The sequence below is a fragment of the Falco cherrug genome, chromosome 1, assembly GCF_023634085.1.
Source record: "Falco cherrug isolate bFalChe1 chromosome 1, bFalChe1.pri, whole genome shotgun sequence".
Taxonomy (NCBI): Eukaryota; Metazoa; Chordata; class Aves; order Falconiformes; family Falconidae; genus Falco; species Falco cherrug.
In genome coordinates, this window is record NC_073697.1 from 57,480,551 (window position 1) to 57,499,599 (window position 19,049).

Consider the following 19,049-nt stretch of genomic DNA (forward strand, 5'->3'; position numbering starts at 1 on the left):
ATTTTTATCATTTGTATTCAAAAGAATCTAAAGACTGTAAGGATAGTAGGGCAAAAGACACTGTACAAACAAAATATATTAGCCCCAACACTGGAACTTAAAACATATTATGAGAATGGAAAGTCTGGAAGAAACATATCTTACTCTGGGATATAAATAGCTCTGCTTCAAGTGTAAGATTAGTCCTCCACTAAAACTTTTACAAAGCCCCATCATATTCCACCATTGCCAGAAACTGCTTGTGCCCAGAGACTTTCAGCAGTAATCCTCTTGGACACAGATTTATTGCAGCTTTGCCCTGTCTTCAGGCTATTGCATTCCCCTTCCTGCCATTACACCCTTGTATTCCACATTTGAATGTCAGTTTTAAGCTTCTGGTGCTTGTGCAAGCCATCAGTTAACTCTCCACTGTGAGCACTGGCTCACACACACACTCACTCAGAGCACAGACAGTAACAGGTTTGGGATTATACTCTATTTATAATACAAGATTTGATTTTTGTAATCGAGACAGCAATTACTATGATTGCGTCTGGGTTTAATTTATCTCCTTAAACAGATTTGTGGTTATCCAGAGCACAATGCATTAAAAATTTTACACAGCTGAGATCTATCATGAGAGAGAAAGAAATGCTTGAAAGGCAGATTTATGAACTACAGGTAATGCATGTTACCAGATCCTGAAGCACTCCTACTGCAGTCATAGGTAGCTATTTTCAAGGAAGCCTAAGACTCCCAATAAAGTTTAAGCAGCAGGGACACTGTACCACTTCCAAAGCTGTGGGTCTGCAACCGAAGTAGGATCCTTTCTCCTGCTGCTGGAAGCTACCCCTCCACCGCCTGCTTGGCAATAGTCTCCAGTTGGCCTTCCCATCTCATGCTGTGCGGCTCTCACCTCTGCAGACTTCAGCAAAAACCCTGTCACTCCCCTTTTCCTTGGGAGCAGCTGCTTGCTGTTGCACCGGAGGAGCCACAGCAGCATTCAGCACTGCTGCTAAGGGGTTAAAAGACTCACGAGGGGGAGAGCTGCTCCCCACCACCACCTTTGACTTTCCCCAAAGTATGGAGACTGACCCCAAAATACAGAGGCCCTATAGGATATGCAAAACAGACCTGAGGGAAGCAGAGAACATAAATTAAATGCTTCTGGTTTACCTTTCCTTGTGGGATAGAGACAAGGAGTGATTTAACAAGGATGAGAAATTACCAATGGGCAGGCTAAGCAGATTTGGATCACTTACTGCTGCTAGAAACTGATACTAAGGGTTTCTTACCTTTTTTCTGCATAACCCAAGTATTTACTTCCAGATCCCACCTGAAATTAGCAGTGCAGTGTCTTAGCCACACGTACATTCATATTAGTTCTTGGATTGTAGTACGGATCAGACACACCAAACCAACCAGCGTGCCAAAACCTGCACAAATAGTGAGAAGACAGTACAGTTGACAGAATTACAACGTCAGGAAAAAATAATTATGTGGAATATTTAAATCACAAGTATACAACAATTGCATTATTTACTACTGCAAAATTAATTTGCATTGATTATATAAAGAATAAGAACTTGTATTGCTTAGGTAACTTATGTAGGATATGCAGAACTGCAGATGGCAGCAGTACAGAGACACTGGCCATTAGGAAACAGCAAGCCACTGCAACTCTGTGATCTGGGAAACACTGTCAACCTCTAATTCCATACACACTTAAATAAATCTGGTTGATGTAAGTGAACAAAATTACCATAAAGGCTGATTTATTAATTGGAAACAAAACATTACCCTATGAAACCTTCATTAAAAAGCATTTAAGTGTGACTAATGTTAGTATAGAGTTATGTATGATCTTAAGCACTATCAAGTAGGTGCCTGACAAATGATTACTGTGTGTCTCCTCAGTGCCTCTCAGTAAGATATATTTGGTACATGGCTAAACTAAACAAGATCCTACCTCTGCTGAAGCCCTCAACATTTCCCATGACAAATGCAAAACCCATTAAGATATATGCAATTCACTTCAATGTAACAAAAATCAGCCTGAGGAAAAGCATAAATATATCATTTCCATGGTGCTTTACACAGTATTCTAGAGTAGTTTCATGGATGGGTTCCCATAACAGCACTAGCTAGATGGTCCTTACACACAGGTAGACAGGCAGATTTTGTAGACTTAGGATAATCTGAAGCATGTCACAGTAATGAAGCATGTGGCATTTTTCTTCTTTTAATTCTGTCAGTTCTATGACAGCAAGGATTATCATCCCCATACATGAGCATGTAAGTGTGCTTGACTTTCACCCCATCAAAAGTAAAATCTCCAGATGTGTTCCTGTGACATTAATTAGCATAGAACTGGAACACATCCAGATCAAGGCAAGATCTGCCTTTCTCAGGTAAAAATTTTTGGAGAGGGAGAGACACAAAAAAAATTAGAGGCTAAGTTTGCCCATTCACAACTTCAGAAGTTGTATAACACTTAAGAAGCCATCTATCACCAAAAAAAAGGCAAATGCGGGTAATAACCCACTTTTGTGAGTTTGAAAGCACCACTATGAGTGCCTTTCTTAAAGGGATTTTCAAAAGAAGCTTTAATTTGACCCCTGTCCTAACACAGCCACTTACCTTCCTCCCAGGTACCACAGGCCTGTCAGCAAGCATTTGCTTAGATATTCTGTGATTTTCAGTCCAACAAAAGGAGAAGGACTGCCTTGCAAAAAGTCTTAGGCTATGGTGAATACCTTCAGGGACGAAATACCAACTTACATGCTCCTCTAGAAGGAGCAAGGATGGGGAAGATCCTGCCTACATCATAGCTACTCTCAATGTTCTTTAAGTAACCACCATACAATGTTGTATTTCACAAGTGTTTGATTGCATCATGCCATTTTTAAGAGGTGATGTTCAGTTATCAGTTAATGATAAACTGATTATGAAACCTTAAAAATAATGAATCAAATATAACCAACATTTCCACAGCTCAGGTGAAAATGCACATACCTATCAGACAAAATCGAAAGAGTAGCAGGTGACAACAAAATGAAAAAAGAAAACTATCAGCAGTACAAGCTATAAATAAAGCAATTTGAAGATGTCTGAATGAAGAACATTAAAAAACAGATGTCCAAGTAGAAATCTCTCTAATTGTTCTTCAAAACACTGTACACTTGCACATAAAGTTTTCAGTCAAAATCCTGCTTTGCAGTATTCACCATATGCTCTGATGCTTTATACTTTAACCAATATAGTGTGCTGTATAAATTATTTAATCATATAAATACAAGCTATGTAAAGCCTGTATTCCAGGAATCCCTGTGCATAACCATTCTGTATTTAAACAAAGAGAGAAGCCACTACAGAAAATCTTGCCTTCTCAAACAAGTAAAATGTGGTTTCAGTATTTTTTTTTTCACCCTCCTCTTGCAGGATCACAACAACAGCTGCTTGCATGATGGATCTACGCAGATACCCTCTGGATGAACAAAACTGCACACTAGAAATTGAAAGCTGTAAGTTACTGGAGGGAGAGGGTTGGCCAAATGACAGCTATGGATTGAAAGACGTTCACAGGTTAGGTACGACAGGAACAAGTTATTCAAATACGCTGTGTCCAGTGGGCTTGCACACTGAACATATCCAACATATTTCTGTAATACATAAGCCAAAGTATGTTTAATTCACAATATTGGTTGATCCAAGCTTGTAAAATGTCTTTTAAAATCTCTCATCAAAGAGAGAAGAGTATTTCTTGATGGTCAGAGGACAGCAACCAAGCACTGTCCCTCTTCAGTGCCTAATCAGCCGCAGAACCTGAATTAATTACTTCACCTCAGTGCGTTCATCTCTAACATCAAGGTTAACATCTGCCCCACATGGTGGTGGCAGGACTGATCAATTGCTCTTACCAAAACACTTGGAGGTTAAAAAAGGAAATAACTTGATCCTTCAGCACTAAGGTTAATGAGAGCTTTGCCATTGTCATCCACGAGCGCAGGATCAAGGCATGCACTTGCAAATTTTTACCATTAAGATAGTCTATCTTTTATAAACTTAGCCTTTAGAGAAATGCCTACCAAGGTTTTTGAAAAGAATTTTTATTCTGTCGTTGGTCAAACCAGCTGCTGCCACTGACCACAGAGCAGTCTGTCTAAACAAACTGGTTAAGACTACATAGAGTCCAAAGCAAAATAATGCAGCAGTTTTCTAAGAATTTCCATTTTTCACATTACAACCACTGCACTGTTAGAGTTAAGCGATCTGTATGAGGTTCTAGAAAGGATTAACAGATTTCCCCAAATGAAGTACTTTGGTTCAATTACTGAAGAGAAAGAATGATTTTAGCATTTGAACCTCTGCTTTGATGGATAGACTGAAGTGTTAAATAAACAGAGAAACAAGCTGATCCAGAATTAACCAAAATAATTTCCTAATACCAATGCCATCAACAAAAGCGATGATTTCATTGTTTGTAGCATATCCCATTCAAGGAACTACAATTTCTCAGAAGTCCAGTATGTACAGATTTTGCTGTGGACTGAAGAGAGGTTAAATTCCGCAAAACCTCACAGCACCAATTTTCAAAATTATTCCATTAGTCTTCCATTGCTTAGATTTGACAAATAAAAACATTTTCACAGTGTCAAAACAATGGAATATTCACATATAAAATGTTTAATAGTATAGTAACACAAATATAAAACAAATAAGTCTAAGCCAAAGAAGACACTCACTTTTTGAACCTTAGAAAATATTGCTGGGAAAGATTTCAGTTTATTCTGAACTGCAGAGGTTTTCATCAGTTGTGTATACATAAATGTAATATATCTCAACATACCTGTGAGGTGGTGATTGCCAGGCACTGAAAAAAAGCATACAGTCAGTCTAGAGCACTGCACTAATGAGAGACAAGATGGGCTCTCAGCCCAATGTTTATACTTATTATTATTTCTACTTGATGGCACCAGAAAGATGCCTTATTTAAAGCACTGAAATGGGTACATACCATCAAAATTACTCTCCATAATGAATTATTTTGTTTCTTTGTAAGCACATAATCAATATCAGCCTTAATATAAGTCAGTGGAGGTGCAGCTTCTCATTCAGATTTTAAATTGCTTGGCAAGCACCTTGAAACGTTTCCCCACAAATTATTTGCTTTTGCTCCTTTTCACAGAATGTCATGTTATAGCGATTTTAGAAATTCTCTGCCAGGTTGAGAACAACAAACCTTTTATTCCAGCAGCAAAATATTTCAATCAAGTAAACATTAACAGTAGGCTTAAGCAAATTATTTTTACTGGAGAGCATTGTCTGAACAGAACCTGGTCATTTATTTCATTAGAGATTTAAAAATGGTGGCTTTTATTTTGAAGATCCTAGTGTTTTAGCACTGCAGGCAGACATCTCAGAAGGAAAAACAGGGAGACAGTGTTGTCAAGGTTCCCCATGAAGCACCTCAGTAGCCGCAGTCCCGAGTCACCACAACAGCTTGTTGTCTGTTACCATTCAACATGCACAAGGAAGTCTCTGGAAGGACATACTGGTGATGCACCATATTAAACCCCCTCAACAGATGCAGTAGCATGGCAAGCTGGGCCAAGTCAATGTGCATGTAATGAATACTTGTGTCAGACCAGCATGTATTGCCTTTCCCCGTACATCTGCTTGCAGTCAGCCTGCCTGTATCTGCATTGCTCTGAGTTTACTGAAGCACCACAAACCCACAGCCCTGTGTATGAACACATAGGCAGCCATTCTCTTCTCGATCCCGAGAAGCAGGGACTGTAGGCGATTGTAACTTCCCTTTTCAGTGCTGCCCATCACCCTACTGATCTCCCCAGTTACTTTCTGCTAGTGCAAAACTCTGTCTGAGTATCATAATCCACCACTTTATGGGACCTACAGAGGCACTCGTTAAACCCCATGGTTGTCTCACACATCCCTGGGCTTTTCAGCTCCCTGTCTTTTTTGTCACAAAACAGCTCTCTTTATGTTGCTTGCTGCTGCTTGGCTCATCTTCTGGCTTAAACTTAATAAGGCATGCAACGGATTTATGAGAATGAGTCATATCTTGATTTTCAAAATAAAGCACATAACACATCTCTTCAGTAACTCTTCTGCCCGGACAGCAGAGGAAATGGGTATCTATTCAGTACCACAGCAACCAAAATGTTGCCTTCATACTGAATTCATACCTGAATTTATTTGCTGGGAGATAGTTGAAGTCTCCAGCCCAATCATGACTGAAGCTGATCAAAGCACATGAGCATTTATACGCTGGCAGCCCAGATAATGAAACCAGACTGACACTTGGCTGGCTCATATGTCTTTATTCACAAGCTTTCACATAAATGAAGCTTTTTAGGGGTGAATGCTTGGTGAAAATGGACTTACTACTACTACTGAGACCTCATCAAGAATCAAAATTAACATCAGATGGAATAAGCAATTAAAATGCAAACACAATCAGGGATGAAAGAATACCGTGTCACCCATGTGACCAGTCACACATCCCCAGAAGAAAATTGCATTTCAGACCTTTTGAACACTTTCTATAAATATTTCATGTCCCCAAAGACATATATATATATATATATATATGTTGATACGTTAATGCTTGTTGAGCTGATCCAAAGAAATCAAAAAATCTTTATTCACAATTTGTCAACAGGTCAAAATCGCAGAGTGCATTACTTCTCATGAGTATTTAGATCAGTTCTACTAAGAATTCGGTGATTTTCCAAATGCACAAACGTGCTTACCTGCTAATAAAAGCCCACAGGTAGTAGATGTGTCAGGAGTGCTGACATCTTTGACAATTCTCCCCCTAAAATATACCTTCTAATACACCACAGCTTTTCTCCTCTGCATCTTGATAATTATTGATCATACCTGGGAGAAGAACAGAGTTCTGAAGGGCAGGCTGCTTACTTCTTTCTTAGGCATTTGAGTTCAAGCCAGCTGTCCTGATTACCCTGCACTTAGTAGTACCATTAATCCCCTTGAAAGCTACCAGGGGGCAGAGCGGAGAGGGTGAATAAAGAGGCAGTAACTGTGTCCACTGCCTCTCTGATCACACCACATTCATCAGGCATGTGATGTTTTCTTCCATGTTTGTGAGATTTCCACCCTCAACATCTCCTTCCAGCTCCTGCATCATACTTCAGCTATTCAGCTTTCTGTTTCTTCACAGAGATAGGATGAAAATCAAAATGTTAACATTTTCTTAGTTTTAAAATATCCCTTTGAAAGAAAGGCTTATCTGCCTTAATTTTGGGAGAGACAGGAATTAAATAATCCCCAGAGTGGAACTGTTCCTTAATAAAAGGGCCAGAGAAGACAGTGCTGTAATCACTACACAATCCTGGAACTGCCCTGTGTAAAAGCAAGCAGCATCCCTCACAGCTAGACAGATACTGTGCACGATGTGTACTGCCAGACCATTTTCAAAGCACTGGAAAGTGGTTTTGTTCATTTTTATACTGAGCATGGTTATATGGTTTAAGCCATATGGCACCAGCTTCCAGAGCAATACCGGTCAAGGAAACCATCACTGAACAATAATCCCTGCTTTGAGGAGATGTGCTCTAAATTGCCACTGCCACTGACTTTCTTCTGCTGCTGCCTACAGTCTTCTAGGCTTCAGCAGGAATATAAATAACAGTAACACTGACTTTCTTTAATCCTAACTTTGTTTCTTAATGTCATTTTTGTCCTTGGTGCTGCCAATAATCATGCAAGCTTGAGACTTGTAGAAAGAAAACAATGAGTGGAGCTGGATGCATAAACAGCAAAAAGACCTGTATGGACATGTAAATCTCTGCAATACTAAAAGTCCTAAATCTAGTAGCTCTCAGCAGCATGTAATTTGACGTAGAAGTAACATTTTCCAACTTAAATGATTTTATGATTCTATGTCTGATCTTTAGCTGGTGAAAACTGGCATGGCTCCATTTTTGTCAATTAAAGCACCACAACTCACACTGAGAATCTTTTCTATCTTTTTTCTTAGTTGTTCCAAATGGATGGCCCTTTCCTCAGCCTCACCCTTTAAATTAGATCTAATCAGCAGAAACACTGTAAATTGACTGGGAAATTAAGATACATGTTTATGAGGAGTTTTCAATGCCTGTAGAAAATGCACACGTCAATTTGGAATTTAAGCAAAAAGATAAAGGGTGAATAATACACCAAGTCAAAGGTCTATATGGGCATGTAGAATATCTATCCTGCATTTAAGCCATGTAGTTATTAAACTGATCTTCGCTATCCTGCAGATGTAAATGCATGGCTGATAGGGAGGTGGATACCAGCAGGTGCAATCACAAGCGGTATGACTGTGCAGAAACAGCAAGCAAAAGCCTGACAGTTAAACCAATGCTGAGACACAAGACCATGAACAAGAATGGATCATGTGCTTCACACTATTGTTAAACTCTCCCCAAAACACTGAACTTTATGAGCTTTGTGTTCTTCTAATCCCGTGTACAAGGACGCTAGGACTGCAAGTGGTTCCCTGAATAGCATCCTTCGGAAAGCATGCCGGTTAACAGATTTTACACTCAGATTCACAAGCGTTATGTTCTGCACCATCCTGTCTCCTTGTGTTTGAAGCCCTGCCTGCTTCCTCAGTTCAGTCTTGCTTATTTACCCAGGGTCAGCCTGTGGCTGGACTGTGCTTGAGTGTGAGGCCAGAAAGTTGCTGCAAACACTGTCCCCTCTCCCCGCCCCGCTCCCTCTCAACAGGAGAGCTGCAGCATCTCCTTTGTCTCTAAAGGGTGACAAGAAGGTGGCATCTGAGCGATTCCTCTCCCTGTCCCAGGGTGCTTCCCCACCTCTAAACCATGCAAGCTGGAGACACATTTTCCCCTCCAAAAGCTCAGTGCTCCCCAGTGCACCCACAATAGGTGCGCAGCTCTGTAGCACACCAATACTGTAGCACACACAGCCTGGCCCTCTCTTGAGTTCCCCTGTGTTTTCAAGGGAAACTTACTCCTACGGCAGCAGCGTGCTCCAGAGGAACCAGGCAGTCCCACAGATGAACTGCTCTTAACCTGCTCAAAGAATAGATTAACATAGCACTATTTGTGAACAGAAAGGCAATTAGCCAAATTCCTGAATCCAATCCCTGCAAATCTAAACTGCTGGAATTTTTCCTTAATAATACTTACCAGCAAGTAATATAAGGCACTGCAAATAGCACAAAACAACTGTGCTACACAGGAATGGGAAAAGAGCACAAAACATCAAATGCTGCCCTATTATCAAACCTTTCCAGCAGAGCAGCCAATGCAGAGATAACATGTGCCTATATTGAGCCAGCAGATTATTTCATTAAAAAATTACATTTCCAGCTTTCCCAAAGCTATCTTACAGGACTGCAAAAGCTATGTATGCACAGGTGACAACCAGAGAAATGTATACATTTAGGAGGAGAGCATTTTGGCTGCACATGTTCCTTCACACAGATTTTCACAGCTTTGCTCAAGCAGTTCACCTTATTCCAAATTCTGCAGCAGCAGATGGGAGACCATATCAGAGACTTTACACCTGTTTCAGTGTATAAAACTGTGATGGCCACTGGAAACTTCTATGTATTAAATCAAGGGATTTTACAAGTGGAACTGCTTCATCAGCGGAGCTAGAATCTGTAACAATCCATTTCTCACAGATTAGCATATACTGGGACAGAGGAGACTTAATACTTGGCTGGAGGTTACCCAGACTGCTTGGCACTCTTACGTGAGTTCTGATGGATGTCAGCTTGGCAATTTAAGATGTTAAATCCCCCAGCTGTTAGTTCTGCTGTACCAGGTAGCCTCTGGCAAGGACTACAACTGCTATGGCAGTTCACAACCCAGTGCCTTGGCACAAGCCCACTGTCCCCGGCAGCAGCTGCGGCAGGCTCTGGACCAGCATGGGTGAGATGCAGAGACACATCTCAGCTAATAAAGCAGCAGACAGAAGGAGAGGGCAAACCACCAGGCACAGTAGCATCAAACTGCTGCAGCTAAATCACCCAGTGCTTGTCTGTTAGAGACTTCCGAGTGCACAAGCTGCCCCACTCTAGTATCCTTCATTACAAATACAAGTGCTGACCTCACCGCACCACCTAGAAAATAGGACGGGGTGCCGTTATTACTTTGATAGTCTTTGTCCCTTTGAAGTCACCAGTATCACAATCACGGTGTGACCTTGTGGACTAAGCTTGCACCTGGCTTTCACTCAGCAGAAAAAAAGTGTTGTGCCAACAGTACCAGTCTGACACCAAGTTATATCCCTGTTTGGGGTTTCTCTTCCAGCATCCCCCAAGCTTAAGTGAAACATGTTCCACTGTCACAGGAGAGGGAGGGCCAGGCTGCACTCCGATTTGGCAAAGTTATTTACTTCTTGGCAAGCGACTATGTGTTTTACAACAGGTCTGAGCAGATTATCAGAACTGTCCCTTTGGTCTCAAAAATCTGTGTCTCTATGACAACTGTAATGCTGCAGCATGATTCAGGGATCAAGACTGCAACACTGAACCATGCCTTAGCCTTGTCAGCAGCACTCTTAGAAACCGCTCCACTTGTGTGGGTGAGCTGAACAAGCCCACAGAAACCTGAACAGAACAAGTTGGGGAAAAGAGGAAGATTTATTTCATCAGCTACAGTGTAGAAAATGGTGATTCTGCCTTGACTCCATTGTTTTTATGGCTGTCCCTACTTACTATAGAAGTAGACCTAACACTAAATATCTGTAATGCTTTGATGAAAGTGCAACCAACCTGAAGTGATATTGCAGTGAATCGGTAAAATACTCCACTTGAACCTCTACATAGTTTGTTGCCAGAAAAAACAACTGTGTTCATACCTAAACATTCATTATCACCTCTGTTGGCACAGAGTGGTCTGACAGAATGAGATTTGAACAGATTTATCACAGCTCCCTGCTTGAGACAAGATTGCATTGATCCAGGGTATGATTGCATTTGAACTACCAAGGATGTAAGAGCCTACACCTCAAACAAAAAGAGCTATTTTTATTAGAGATGACAAGCCTGTCTTAAATCCAAGATTTGCCAGACAGCTTTTCCTTTGCCTGTCTGCAGGCACCAGATATCTAGTAATTTATTCATGCCTGGCAATAAAAATTCACTAATGAATACAACTGTGCTGGTACCTGAGGCAGCAGGAGCTTTGAGCTGGATCCACTCATGCCTTTTCCCTGCAGTATCCAGAACGACTAAAAGGGCATCTGGTCTCATCCTGCTTCTTCTCACCAAGCATATCAAATTGCTTCCACAGAAGGCATAATTTCTGCCCTTCCAAAGGAGCTCGCTGCTCAGAGTATTCTAAAAACCGGTTGCAAGGCCCCTTCCCAGTTAAAAAAAAGGCTGGAAGGATGCTCAGCTATATGCCCTTTTTAAGAGATTCCACCTTTCTGATGTTCCTAATGAGGGCAGCTCCCACTCCTCACAGTTGCTTAGGTTCTGCCACATCTGTAAATTAAGAACTTCTGCCACTTACCCGCCTGTCAGACTTCACCTGCTCCCCCATGAGACCTGTCAGCTATAAACCTGTGTCCCAGCATGTGTTGCTTCCCCCAGGCCGTGCAAACCTTGAGGGAAAAAACCCCACCTTGTTTTCTCCACTTTGACTTGTCTCTGGTTATCACAGTGTAGCACTGGGAATAAAAGCTCTCTTCAGCTTCTCACCAGTTCCTTTAACTGCTCTAAAATACACACTCGGCCTTAAATTTATTTCAAACTTGGTGGACCACAAAGAGAGAAAGCGAAGTATCTGTTCCAATACTCAGATCACTCAAACAGTGTGATCTTTCTGAGATGATTAACTATCTGCATGCAAAAGGCAGAAGAGTTCCTGCCTGGCCATCTTGACTTAATCTGCCAGCTATAAGTGATCAGAGGTTCTTAGCATTTCATCTCATTCACAGCATTCACAATGTGGGTCTCCATCCATGCCACCTTCTGTACTCCCACTGCTGCCGGCTCTATGACATGCATAAAATGCTCTATTTCAGAAGGACGCTGCCAAGGATCAAATGCCATATTCAAGCAGCTAGCTGCCACAAACCCTAGCAAAAGAACAGCTAACACCAGTAAAACAGAAAAGCACACTTTATCATAGCACACTCATTAAACAAGCAAGACGGTACCACAGGAAACATCCCAGCAAGAGCAGGAACAGAGACCAGCACACGCAGGCTGCTGGTGTGATCCCATATACTGCCCATTGGGACATCAAAGTGACTACTCTCTGGGCAACATATTTTGCAATTTGAAACACACTTCGATAACTTCTAAAGACATTCAGATAATACACCCTAGGTCACTCCACATGCCTTATGCAGAATACACACACTGAGCTTGTGTCACTGCAAATTCACTCTCAGGATTGCCCATGCAGACTCTGCATGCACACAGCAATCTGTAGATGCACATTAACTTTTGACACAGCTGAAATGCCATCCTTCTGAGCTGCAGAGAACATGCTGGCAGCAAAACAGGAGTGGTTTTAAAGTCATGGCATCAGCATCCACAGCAGCAGATTTAAACATCACAGGGACAGAAAGACTAGCACAAAGCTGTGGAGCTGAGCAAGTTGTTTTTCAGATACTCCGAGAGGCAGATTCACAAATAGCTTGTTGATATTGAAACTGAGAAATTAGCCAATTACGACTGTGATTCATTTTTTTCACATCAAAAATTGAAACGCATTTTTGGCTCTGTTTAAGTCATTCCTTACCACTCATCTTTTAAGTCAGTCACTAAGCTAAAATAATTCTTCACAGTACACTAGTGTTAAGCTACAGCAACTGCTCTGTTTCCACACTTTGGAAAGATTTCTTTTCCCAAAGGACTATAAACCAGTTATTTTACTTTCACAATGTATTTTTACACTGCATACAAATTTGGAAGTTACTCAGATGCTGATGGTATAGTCTATATGACTTTCCCTTTTTATTTTCAAAAAGATGGATAACTTGTGTCTATATGGATGCATACGTTTTGATAGCAAGTACTTGACACTTGATGATTTCAGTGCACAGCACATGAAGGTAGCCAAGTCACCTGTCTGGTATATCTTAAGCACTTTTGTGTTGCACACAGAGGAATGCAGAGTTATTCTCACCGACTGCTCTTCTCTTTTTAACGCCATCCCGGTAGCCTCCGAGGTACCAATACAGGGCCTGGGCTGTCCCCCGGTGACCACAGTGGACATGAAAGCTGGGGTCAAGTTGCTTCCCAGCACAGACTCACCAGGTCTCAATCTTCAGCCTCTGACAGCCCCCAGGCCACGGGAACAGCAAAAGGAAAAGCTGGGCTGCCTTTTCAAAAATAAGGCTTTGTTTAGAGAAGGGGCTGACTTCTCTGGAAACAGCTGTGCTCTTAAATGAGTCTGTATTGCTGCAGTCAGAGCAGCAGGGGAAAAAAACCTCTGCACCTGGTCATATCACATTTTTTGGAAGAGCTGGCATATTTTGCTTTGCGATAATGCAGTTGTCCTAGGATGTAACAGCCGTAAGTAGAGTTTATGTATTTACTTGTCTTCTGCCAAGGTGTGAATTGCCGTATAAAACAAGCAAAATCCAAAACAAATTAGAAGATACTGGTATCATCGATTCACTTCAATTTGTGTGAATGAACCCTTGCCCCAAAGGCATCCGAGTTTACAGATATTATAAAACTTGAGAAATTCTTTGTTCAGTGCCTATCTACTCCGGGGCTTGATCTGTACCTATGGCTCCTTGACACTGCAATAATACAAACAAACAAAACACAGTGCCTCAAGTCTCAATGTAGAAAGAGGCTGCCTACCTGACCTGGGACAACATTAACATGAAGTGATGTTACGAAGTGGGCAGTGCAGTCACGTACAAGTCTTCCAGCCCTCAGGAATCTACCCTCCAGAACTGAGAACAGAATTGAGTCCTTCAGATAGACTGTAAACTCTATATACCTTATATACTTCTCCCTTATGCGCTTCTGGTGTCCCTACAAAATGGAGATAGATTGTTTTTGTATAGTATTAAAGCCCATGGATGAAAAATAGTGTATATTTTCCTGGTAGTAACAGAATTCTGCTATTTTTTACTGCAGTTTTGCTATTTTGCTCCTAATCATTGCTAGCACAAATTCAATCTCAGCAACACAGGCAGCCAAAAAAATGCTGGTAGCTTGCACTGCTTAGCCCAGCTGTGAACCGCAGGATGTGTCACGGTGTTTAAAATGATGCTGGCTTATCTCAATGGCCTTAGCAAAGATAAATTTTCTCAGGAGAAGCCAATGCCATCCCAGCTTCCTAAGCAATGCGAATCATTTCTATAGAACCAAGACCAGAATTCAGTCTGAAGCTCCTTTTATTTATTTTTTTTTCCTGTTACACTATAAATCTGTTACCAAGTACAGATCTGGATGTACTTTTCCGTATTTTTTGGTTCTTTGTAGGAATTTCTTCTTCCTATTTTGTGGTGGTACAGAATTAGTATTTACCTATGGTTACAGCCATAAAGTGGATCAGTGACAGGTTTAAAACAACAGTCAAACCTGCATTTCCTTTCATGGTCTTGTAACAATGTAATAAATAACAACACGGTATGTTTCGGGCAAGGCTTTTTCCCCAGTGAGGTATATCAATTCAGTAATGTGTAACTGTTTTGGCAAAATATGTACGCAGAAGAAGTGTAATACATGCACAATACATGTGCATTGTAAAACAGACTTTCTAAAGAGTCAATACTTCATTTTCAAAAGGCAAAATACTTGCTATTTTTATTTGAAATTAATTTTGATTAGAAAAGTACCTTTTTCCTCTCGATTATTCTGAATTTTGTCTGAATGAAAAATTTCATGTAGCTCAGTATAAATTGTTATACGATTGTTCATGAATGGAAAACTCAGCTACTTACACAGCCAGAACACTGAGTAAGTCCACCATGAAAACTTCATTCTCGTCATTGATCTAAAAGGCCCAAGTACAATGGCACACCTGAATTAAGTAATAAAAATTTTAAAAGGGTTTTCACCATGTCAGACAGGGGAACACAATAATGCATAGAAATATCAGGTGTACTTGCATAAGCCATGCTGGTATAAGAAAGAAACACAACATGTCCTGATTCACCTGCAGTCGGAGTCCTGCTGAAAACAGAGACCCTGCTGCCTTAAACCAAAGTAGGTTTTGGCCCGACACACTGGAGCACAAACCAGATGGACCTGGATTTCAAATGCCTTTTCCACTGAGTACAACAGCTGTACCTAAAATGGGGGGAGTCTGCCTTGCAACTGAATGAGAGCGCTTAGAAGTAGATCTTAATTAGGCAAACGAAATAAGTGCTCAAGGGCAAGATGTGTTTACAATATGAGCAGACAAAACTATGTACCATGCAATATTGACTGAACTAAATTAATTGAATGCTAAGCAGCTGGACCTCTGTTGCTAATGTTTACATAATGTGCTTATAAAATAGTGTTCTCTTTTTAACTTTGTAAAGCAACTCAAGTCAGAAAAAAATTCCAGGAGAATGGCTTAGACTGGGATAGCCATCTCTTGCACAGCAACTCCAGATGAGAAAGAAAGAGAAGGAAAGCTGAAGGGTGAAAATTGTGATATGCAACAGACATAAATGCTACATAAAATGTGCTCCTGACAGCACTGCAGTCAAGTTACCTTAGTCTGGTTCAGGTGAGGATCTGGAAGTTTTGAGTTAGCAAAATCGGTGACGGGCTGCAACACTGGGCTTCCAGTAGAGGTCAGGTATCTCTCACGTGCCAAGGTCTCTCATCCCAGGTCAGGCACTCCCAGGCTATGCTGCCAGGACTGGAGTAGAAACAATTTGTGGTCTGCATTTTGCTGCTCCTGAAAATGGATTTTTCCCCCTCCTTGCCAAACCAGAGGGGAATGAAAGACAGAAGATAAAAAGAAATAGGGAGGAAAGGCAAGCAAACCTCACCAGAAGAGGTCAGGAGCTTTGGTTCAGATCTCTACTGAGATACAGCTGGTATCCAGCCTAATTGTCCACTGAAAAGCAGAAGAAGAAAGGGAAAAGCAGAAAGCTCAAAACAGGTTTAGGAAAAAGGCATCTCAGAACAAAAGCAAGAGAAGACAACTGAGATTTCTGATGCTTACTACTGGAAAGAAACAACTGCTCTCTTCCCAGCTCCAAACTCTCAAGGACAGTCTGGTACCAGCAGCAAGTGAACCTGGATGTGAGGAAAGGAAACTACTGGGGTTAATGTCCTTGTGTATAGCCTCTGCCCTCATTGCTGTGGGCTGGCCTTTAGACCAGAAAGAGAACGTGACAGCACGACTTCAGAACTTTGCTGGTCTCAAACCCACAAGAGAAGACGATTCAGGCAAAGGAGGCTGTGCTTATCAGGACCGATCCATCAATAGCAGCTGTGCACCTGTACGTTACGTGTACAATTACACAACTAAATATTTACAAGAAGACACTAGTCGGGAGCACACACTGCACACCTGCTTTGTTAAAAAAGTTAAAAAAGCAATATCATTGCTGCTAGTTCTGAGACAACAGGTCATCAGAATATCTCAAGTTCAAAGTTAAATCACTGGCACTGCTTGGTAAACATTTGCATGTAAGAGACTTCTGAGTTTTCAGTTACATTTTAGCCACTGAGTTACTATGGGCAGGTTGCTTACTACTAGACAAAATGATCATGGGCATGAACAAAGTTTTCTAATTGCAATTTAATTTACATAAATTACACAAAGATGCGTAGAGTTAGAGGCTCTCAACATCAGGCTAAAAGGCATCACTCCAGTGTTGAAGTAAAAACGTGAGTTGCAAAGGTAAGAGACATGAGAGGGACAAATCAGGCAGCAGTAGAATGTCAGACCCTTACCTGCTGTGCTTTCTCAGATCAAATGTCTGTCTCACCCGTCCTCTTGGCTTTGACAGTGGCCGGCAGCACATATGTGTGAAGCTGGAACAGAGCATAGGATATACATGCTTATATTTCCCCAGTACACACCTCCAGTAAGTGTTCTGCACTTTGCTACCTCAAGTCAGAAATAGTATCATTGTGATTTATAACCTGGATAGACTTTTATTCTGTGAATATTTGATAGCTTCCAAACAAACATAAACTTCTGACACGTCACCTTGCGCAATGACTTCTGCTGTTTGGCTGTACATTGTATTTCCCTTTATTTCTTTCAACTAGCCACTAGGCATATGATTTGTTGCTTTCTAGAAGTGTGAGGGATTGTGAATAATCACATCCTGTTCAAACTCACCATGATAACTTAGGGTCTTATAGACGTTTGTCCTAACAGCCCCTCAGCCACCTTACGTCCAGCCTGAAGAGTCATGACTCAATCAGTCTGTCCCTCAGTGGAAGCAAGTCATCTCTGTGACACTTCTTGTTGGCCAGCTTAGTACAGCTGTTTTAGGGAAAGAAAGAAAACTGCATATAATAGTCAAGAAATAGCACAACATGAACTGGAAAGCATATGAAAATGCAAACAAAGATTTTTGCATTTGTTCTCCTTTCCTTTCCTAATAATTCCTTGAGTTGTTTGTTTTTATAGCTAGTGAGAATAAAACTCTTACTAGTGAACAGGAAAAAAAAAATATACCAGCATGCCTTATAAGAGGTACTCTTGCACATGAAAGCCATACTAGATAAAACATATTAATGTGTATTTCTGATTGTGCACTGCAATATAATTATTTTAGGGTCAGTAGGTCCTTTGACATCACTAGCATAATCCAGTAGAAGGAGACAAAGCAGTAAGGCATTTTCAGCACAAGCCTGACTACTTGCCCAGAAATCTTCAATGTTTCCCATCTATTGAGACTGCAGTGATACTAAGAAGTCCTGCTGTGTTAGTCATTAAAGAGGTATTAAGCAAAACCAAACAATTCCTCTCCCAAAGGACTTTCAACCTTGTATCGAGTCTCGCTTGAAAATGAGATTTAAAAAGTTAGAGGGGCAAAAAATGATAACAAGTAACAGTGAACCAATATTAAAAGTGTTTGCACAGTAAGGCAAGGTTATAACTCACTCTCTGAACTAGATTAGGATGTTGCAAGAGTGACTTTATGCTGTAATAACATTTATTTTCTACTTCTAATGGATGGGAAGTGATGTCTCCAACTGGGATGGAACAGATTGCTCCATATGTTAAATTTATTTTTATTTGAGAAACCTTCTTAAGTAACTGACAATTTGTAGTACTCCAGCAGTCTAACCAAGTTTTTGTTTGGGTCAGTATTGCTTAGGCTAAATTCTGACTCATATCCCCATTTACAATCTGCCATCTACCTATAGAAAGTATTTCTCAGTGAAAAGAATAAACGACTTATAGATACAAACACCCACTTGAACACAGGTGGCAGGGAGCCTTTTCAAGCAATTCTGTCACTTCAGCGTTAACTAGTGACATCTCTTTCCAAAACACATCTTCAGGTCCACAGTGCCCCATTCACGCATCGGGTTTAAGTTGAAATAGTACAACAAATTTACCAGTCGATGGATCATCTTGGTGGCATGCAGAACAAATTACTTATCTTCCTGTTTGAATACAGTCATAGGAATAATAACTGTGTGAAACAAGAAAAATGATATTGTAAGAGTACATTCAGCAGCAAAGACAAAGTTGTTAGGCAAGGGGAAGAGGCTTGGGTTCCAGCGCCGTGGCCTTACGCAAGGCCGAGTGGTTTGGGGCACGCAGGGAGGAAACACTTTTGAAATGCCCTGTTTAGACTCAGGTCCCTAAGGCAGAGACCCTGTTGCTGGGTGTTTCAGAGCTGTCTGCCCTGGAGAACTGGAAGGAAAATGAGGCTCCATTTGGACATGTCTGTGGAATCGGCAATAACAGTAGAACCGTGACTTTATTTGTTAACTTAGTGTAATACAGATCTTTATTTATCCCAGAGGTATTTCAGATGGTAAGTACTGCAGTGGAAAATAAAAGAGCCTGGTGACATTAACATCTAATACACTGTTAATCTCAGCTATTAATGTCAGCAACATTTCTAATTTATTTTTTTTCCTGTGAACAGCAAGATTTATACATAACCTATTT

General features: G+C 40.9%; 1 protein-coding gene across 4 annotated transcripts in view; it reads left to right on the top strand.

The window, feature by feature from the left end:
* Window positions 1-19,049, top strand: part of GABRB1 (gamma-aminobutyric acid type A receptor subunit beta1) — a 147,020-nt gene that overhangs the window by 105,501 nt on the left and 22,470 nt on the right. For all 4 annotated transcript variants that reach the window (XM_055701873.1, XM_055701888.1, XM_055701877.1 and 1 more), the window contains one exon: window positions 3,421-3,503. In XM_055701873.1, the coding sequence (XP_055557848.1) occupies window positions 3,421-3,503 (83 nt within the window). The remainder of the gene's footprint in view (window positions 1-3,420; window positions 3,504-19,049) is intronic.